Source organism: Mesitornis unicolor, unplaced genomic scaffold (genome assembly GCF_000695765.1).
Source record: "Mesitornis unicolor isolate BGI_N332 unplaced genomic scaffold, ASM69576v1 scaffold9825, whole genome shotgun sequence".
In the NCBI taxonomy this organism is placed as follows: Eukaryota; Metazoa; Chordata; class Aves; order Mesitornithiformes; family Mesitornithidae; genus Mesitornis; species Mesitornis unicolor.
Genome location: NW_010183457.1, coordinates 45,214 through 51,560, shown reverse-complemented (window position 1 = coordinate 51,560; position 6,347 = coordinate 45,214). Strand labels below are relative to the sequence as shown.

At 50.9% G+C, this 6,347-nt stretch overlaps 1 protein-coding gene across 2 annotated transcripts in view; it reads right to left on the bottom strand.

Moving 5' to 3' along the window:
* Positions 1 to 6,347, bottom strand: part of PCBP3 (poly(rC) binding protein 3) — a 41,703-nt gene that overhangs the window by 1,962 nt on the left and 33,394 nt on the right. The window contains exons 11-12 of one of the 2 annotated variants that reach the window (XM_010184141.1): positions 5,919 to 5,978; positions 2,840 to 2,892 (exon numbers count right to left, since the gene is read on the bottom strand). In XM_010184141.1, coding sequence (XP_010182443.1) covers positions 2,840 to 2,892; positions 5,919 to 5,978 — 113 coding nt within the window. The remainder of the gene's footprint in view (positions 1 to 2,839; positions 2,893 to 5,918; positions 5,979 to 6,347) is intronic. The other variant, XM_010184142.1, reaches the window with a different exon arrangement.

Here is a 6,347-nt window from a genome sequence, read left to right as displayed (position 1 = left end):
CAGCCACTGGTGGGACATGAGCACGACTGCACAACGCTGGCCAGAATCCTTCCTCCCTCTGCCCTGGGGCGTGAGTGACCTTGGTGCTCATGAAAACAGGAGAGGGACAGCCTGGGGGTGAACCCCACCTGCACGTGAGCATGGTCCTCCCAGGACATGTCCAGCAGCCTGCCCTGCCCTGCTCTTTCTGGGGCAAGTTTCAACTATCCGCACATGATCCTCAGCAGCTCAGAGGGCTTCAAGAAAGGTGAGGTGTCATACCAGGCTCATTTCAGTAATAATAATTTTCATGGTCTAATAATTGGTCAATGTTTTGCAAGTCATGTTTCAGACTGTGCTCCACTCTTATCCCCTTGCCAATCACCGTGAACCTGAAGGTGCTTATGCAGGATGCACCACTAGAAGAAAACAAGCCCACCGTTTTCCCTGGGGACAGTCCAACCCCAAGATCCCCCTCATCAGCTGGTGCAGCCACACACCATTGACAGCTTCACACTGCTCACCCCATCCCACACTTTGTCTACCCTGCTAGGACACCCTCATTGACTCTGTTACCCCTTCAGCTCTTTCGGTGAGATGCAAGGGCTCGCCAGCATGCACACTGTTGACAGGAGAGCACCACATGGCTGCGGCACCAGCAGAAGAGGAGAGGCCTACTTAAAAACATGTCTTTCACACTCTTGTGAAAGAATGAGAGCCAACTGGAGGCCTGAATTTCCTCAGTTGCCCACCTCTTGAATTTCCTCAATAGTCCTCAACGGCTTGAATATCCTCAAGGGTCTTCATCTTTGCTCTCACTCATTTGTGCATCAAACTATAGTTTCCTCAAGCACCTCCGCAGCATTTTAACACATACTGAAATGTCCAGCTTTACCAACAAAGACATTAAGTGTTTCTGCATGTCTTTCTCAGCCATCCGCATTTGGGTTCCTTTCCAAGGTTGCACCTCCGAATTTTGTATGTGGGACTTTCATCTTGGCAGCTGCTGAATTTCTGTCACCATAGAAGTGGAGATGATGACAATGTTCACTGGTCCTTCTGTCAGATCATGGGGCTACCTTAGTGGTCTGTCCCATATGGACCTGAATCTACTCCCCACTGAAGTACTGAAAGGGTATCAACTGGGTCAGGGGCTGCAGTGTGATGTTCAGCCCAACAGCCGCCCATCCTGTTCTTCATGGCACAGAAATAACTCAGGAATGCTCCAGCAAATGAAGATCCCTTACAGATGGGAACCTGCTGGGGAGACCTGAGGAGCCAAACTATTTAGAGATGTTCAGCAACATCCAAGCATTCAAGTTTCTCCTGACAGTCAGAGGAGCGACAAGGTGGCTGTCAGAATATTTTCTTGAACAGGAGCACAACCCCAAGCTGATTTGCACCACTAAAACATGCTTTAAGAAACCCAAACCTGTCCTCTGCTTCCACGGAAGGTGGCAGTGAGTGTTTAAAAGCCTTCAAAGCAACAGGAGACAGAGCAAAGGAGGCATTTTTCAGCAGGCAGAAAGATGCAGGTGATGTCATTTAATGCTGTGCAGCTCTGATGAGAGCTGGGTTTCTGGCAAGTAAAGGTTCCTGGGTCCTGTGGGAGGTCCTCTGGCATCCTTTCCTCTCAGCTGGGCCCTTTTGCAAAGGGTCACTTGACATTCCTGAGGATGCCCTCACTGTTGTTGGGGTTACAGTCCCCCATGCTTGACAAACATGGCAGTTGCAACCTCAGGGGAACTTGCAGAGGTCCCCGCAGCCTCTTGAAGGGGACTCCTCATTGGATGGACAGAAGCAGGCTCTGGATCAGCCCTGCTGCCATCTCTCACAGGCTCCTCCGCAAAGCCTTCCTGTGGCGGTCACCCCCAGGGTGAAGCAGCTCTGAGGGTTTCAGCCGGCAGATGCTCAGAAGCCGTTTCCACTGCCATGGTAGAAGGCCTCACAAGTGTCCCAGGCTCACTGCCCTTCCCTTGTCCCGCCGTGCGTTGGCGAACAGCAGGAAGAAGTGGCAACAGCTGCCAGACCTGATCCAGAAACTTCTGGTGAGGATGGGCTGAAGGTGCTTGTAGGTAATGGAGATGGGGCAGAGACTGGAAGTCATTCCCCCACTTACCCTGACCCTGATTTGAGCTGCAGGCCAGTTATCAACCCACAGAAACCAGTGGGCACATCCAGAAGCAAGTGAGACCCTTGGATGCAGATGCCAGCTGTGTTGGGCTCTCCACCCTACCTCAGCATCCCCAAGCACCCTCCTCATACTGTTCAGTGCTCAGCGTGACTCCAGCCTCCTCCCAGTGAATATCCCAGTCCAACGTCCACTTTATCACAATGACTCCATCTATAAGACTCACAAGTGACTGCCACCAGTACCAAGATGAGACGCACCATCCTTCAGACACTTGTGTGGCCCTTTGTGTCATCAGAAACACCATTTACTTACCTCCCCTTCAACCTCCCCCCAAGAACTACACTTAAGCTGAAACATCTCTGATCTGCCCGTGCTAGGTTAAGCAATTACGGTTTAATCAGGGCTGGCTCAGGAGCTCTCCCCCTTTCCCAGTGCTGTCAACTGGGCATGTTTCATGAGCACTGAGTTCACTTGGAGAGGGAAAAGGAGCATTAAGGAGAATTGTATCTAGAAAAGCTACCGACAGGGTAAAGTCCAACGAGCACTTTATTCTGCAAGCTGACCCCCACAGCATGGGTGAATCTGGTGAAGGGGCACCTTTAAACATATTTAATAAAGTCATATGCCTGCAGCTTTAATATATATATATATATATATACACACACACATATATATATATGTGTATACACACACGTACACACCAAAGAAGCACTTGGATTTACTTACATCATTGGGAATGGTGAGTTCATGAGTACTGGCCGGGGGACTGGCATCCAAACCTGGGCATATGCAAGGGAAAATGGTTATAGCTTGCAGAGGCAGCGCGGCGGAGCTCCACTGCTTTCCCACAACAGTCAACACTGCAAAGGCTGCGTCCTGCTCCGGGGCGGGAGGGGAAGGGGATCACACACTCTGGTACAAGGAGGAGGAAGAGAGTTTGCTACCTGACTCTGCTGGAGCTGGGTGCTACCTTCCCCTGCATCCCTCGAGCCCCATCTCGCAGGTGCTGCCCTGTGGGTGCCTCGCTTCCCACCCTCCATACTTCCAATGGGAACGGCTTCAGAGGAGGCTGTGTTATAGTGCAAGGCTGCAGCATCGCCAGAGAGAGATGAGAAAAGCATCTTCCCATGAAAGCCCTCCTCCACTCAGCAGCAGCCGCCAGCCTGCTGCTTGGGAAATCCAGCCTTAGAATCAGACACCCTCCAGCCCTCTCTGGGCACAGCAGCGCAGAGCCTCTTGCTTACCACAGCATCTTGGAGCCCCAAAACTGGTTTCCCCAAGGGGAACTGGCGATGCTAGCACAGGGCAGCCTGCAAAGCACTTTGCAAGTTAAAGCTCCATGCTGAACTTAAGCCAGGCTGCTAAGATGTGCACACTAGCCAGACCCAGGACCTATGGTCCCTCTTACGCCCAAGGGACAGCAAGGCAAACAGCATGGAGTTTTAGAGCCTGCTTTCCTACAAGATTACATGGCAAGGAGTGAAGGCAGCAATATGCTTCCTCCCAGCCTCTCCTGGGCCAGGGAGGGAACTCTTCCTCCACGGTGGGAAAGGCTGGAGCCAGCAAGCTACCCTGCCTGTGCAGGTCCAGATGTAAGAGGACAGGCTGCTGTAACATTCCTAGGCCAGGTTGAAGCCTGCCTCTCCCACAGGCATCCATATTCAGTCACCTCAGTGCTGAAGCAGGGATGTCCTCTGTCAAATCTGTAAGGGAGAAGCTGTCTGGTGGCTAACAGGAATTTGCAGGAACTGCAAAAAAACCACCCTTATCCATATGATATAAACTACTGATGAAGGCTTTTAAGAGCAGTGCGTGCGAGAGGATGAGAGACTGCAAGGTCTCTATCCGAGGAAAGAAATGCGGAGCACAAGGTGACTGGAAGTGCTGGGCTGCTACAACACCGAATTCCTCATGCCATGCGGTGACATGCTGCTGCCTTAACTGTGTTGAGCAGCCACTGCAAGCAATGGCCGAGTTTTGCTGGTCTGCATTTCCATCGAGGCCCTCTGCACTGCAGGAGAGGAGCTCCCATCCAGTTTTGCCAGCAACAGCCACCAACGTTTTAAAACCCAGCAGGTCTGAACGGATGTTCATCTGGGTACCAGCACTGTCAAAGCAAGATTTCTAAAATACTAAAATGAAGCCTTAGGTTGCAATCTCATTTCAGCATCACCCCTAGAAAGGAGAATATCAGGTATACTCGATTTGCTCTTACATCATTCCTCTGCTTTCCCATGTATGTGCACCTCCCTTACAGAGACACAACACCTGGGTACACCACCCAGGCACCCACTTGCAAGAGGTCTCTGTATGTTTTTTTCACTCAGGAGCACACAGAAAGGCAGGGAATAGGGATGTGAATCCCCCACTCAGCAGCTCTGTGCCCTCCTTCACCCTTGCCAGGTGTACTAATGCCAAAGCCTGCATAAAACAGCTCCTGCCCAGGTTTTACACAGTAGATAATGCTTAAAGCTGACTTTACAGCACACTGCACTGGAAGAGACATTCCATCAGCCCTGGACCATCTTTCACACCAAGCCTCCTCATAGTCTAGGGACAGGTGGACTGCACCTTACACAAAGACATGTCCCCCAGGGTGTGGGTGTCCTCATCTTTTGGCCATGCAATACAAGGCTCAGCTCAGTAGCAGCCTAAGTATGGCAGAAAATGTCTCCTGAAGAGAGGAAGGCGCTGAGGATGGGCTCAGAGCAGTTCTGAGGCATCCAGAGGTCTTTGGAAATGCAAGCTAGGGTCCTCAGATTCATAGCTAGGGCCTGCCACCCTGGGGTCAGATGCCACAGGTGGTGCTGGAAGGCCTTGGGGCAGGCAGTGCCATGGTACTGCATCACCCCTGCATCGAAACAGCCATCAAGGAATGCCCACATCCTTTGCCATTACCTGGAGATCATTTATTTTAGCATACCAAATCCTCTGTCTCTGATATGCACATGCAGTCCCCATGGCTGTAACGGGGGTGGGGGGGGGGGGGGTGGGGGGGGGGTCAGGGCAAGATTAGTGCCTTGGGTGACTGCAAACAGCAAAGTGGGGCACACAGAAAACAAGGCTGTGCAGGTTGGTAGCACAAACCTGATATTTGCTATAGTCTTGTGGAGTCTATTTGCTTGGGCTACATTTGCTTTTGTAGTTAGGCGATGTCTCCAGACCTTTTTGAGGCATGCACTGATGTACCCCGGCTGGCTGCAGAGCACATGCCCCAGGTACGTCCAGAGGAGGTCTGGCTTACATGGGCTGTGAGTCTCCAGGTCTCAGGATAATTCCTCTAAGCAATGGTACGTTATAAAAGCCAAGCATGCTCCGCACATAGGACTGAATGTGCGGCACATCTGACATCAAAATTTCTCCAAGAAACAGAGACATTTTTCCATGCTTTGGCTCCTCGGGGTCCTGTCCCACTAAAAATGCAGCTCGGCCTGAATGGCTTAGAGACGGCTAAAATTGCATGTCATTTCTGTTCCCACAGGCATTTTTCTACTGTTTCTGAGCAAAGTTCATGAAAAAATAAAGAATAAGGGCGATGACTCTCATGTATTTCTGTTGCACAGATGGCAGTTATACGCAAACATAAAAAAACCAGGCAATAAACTCCAGGCACTTTCCTTTGACATGCTGTACAAAGGAGAATGGCAGGCACGGTGCTGCTCCGTCTCTCCTTGCCCACCAAGAAAACCTGTCATCTTCTTCACAGATACCACAATTAATCACGAAGCACAACAATGACACAGTCCTATTTAAGATATATATTGCAACAGAAGCCTGCTTATTCCCCTGTAGCTTTGTGTTTTACCTGATGATTGGCCCATCAGATTTTGAGCTTCTTCGGAGGAATGTAAGGGCAGCTTTTCTCCTGAAGAGCAAAGAAGAAACAGGTTTAATGCTTTTGCCTTCAAGGAGATAAGCAATGTCACTTCATCTAGGAAGCTCAAAATATGATGAACATTCGGCATTTCCAACCAGCACTTTGACCACCGAGTAAACCAAATCTCCATCCCCTGCACTCTATCTGTTTCCCAGGTCATCATGAAATGTGTTAAATGCCACGCCAGCCTTGGGGACAGGGCTGCTAAGCCATGCCACATCTGGTGGTCCTCCTGGCAACACAGCTCCCTATGGCCACGGCTCCTTCCCATTGCTCTCCCCAGCACAGGGGCGCCATCCTGCCCGTCTCAGCACTGCTCCCCACAGACACCAGGGCAGCACCCCCAGCCAGCGCCAA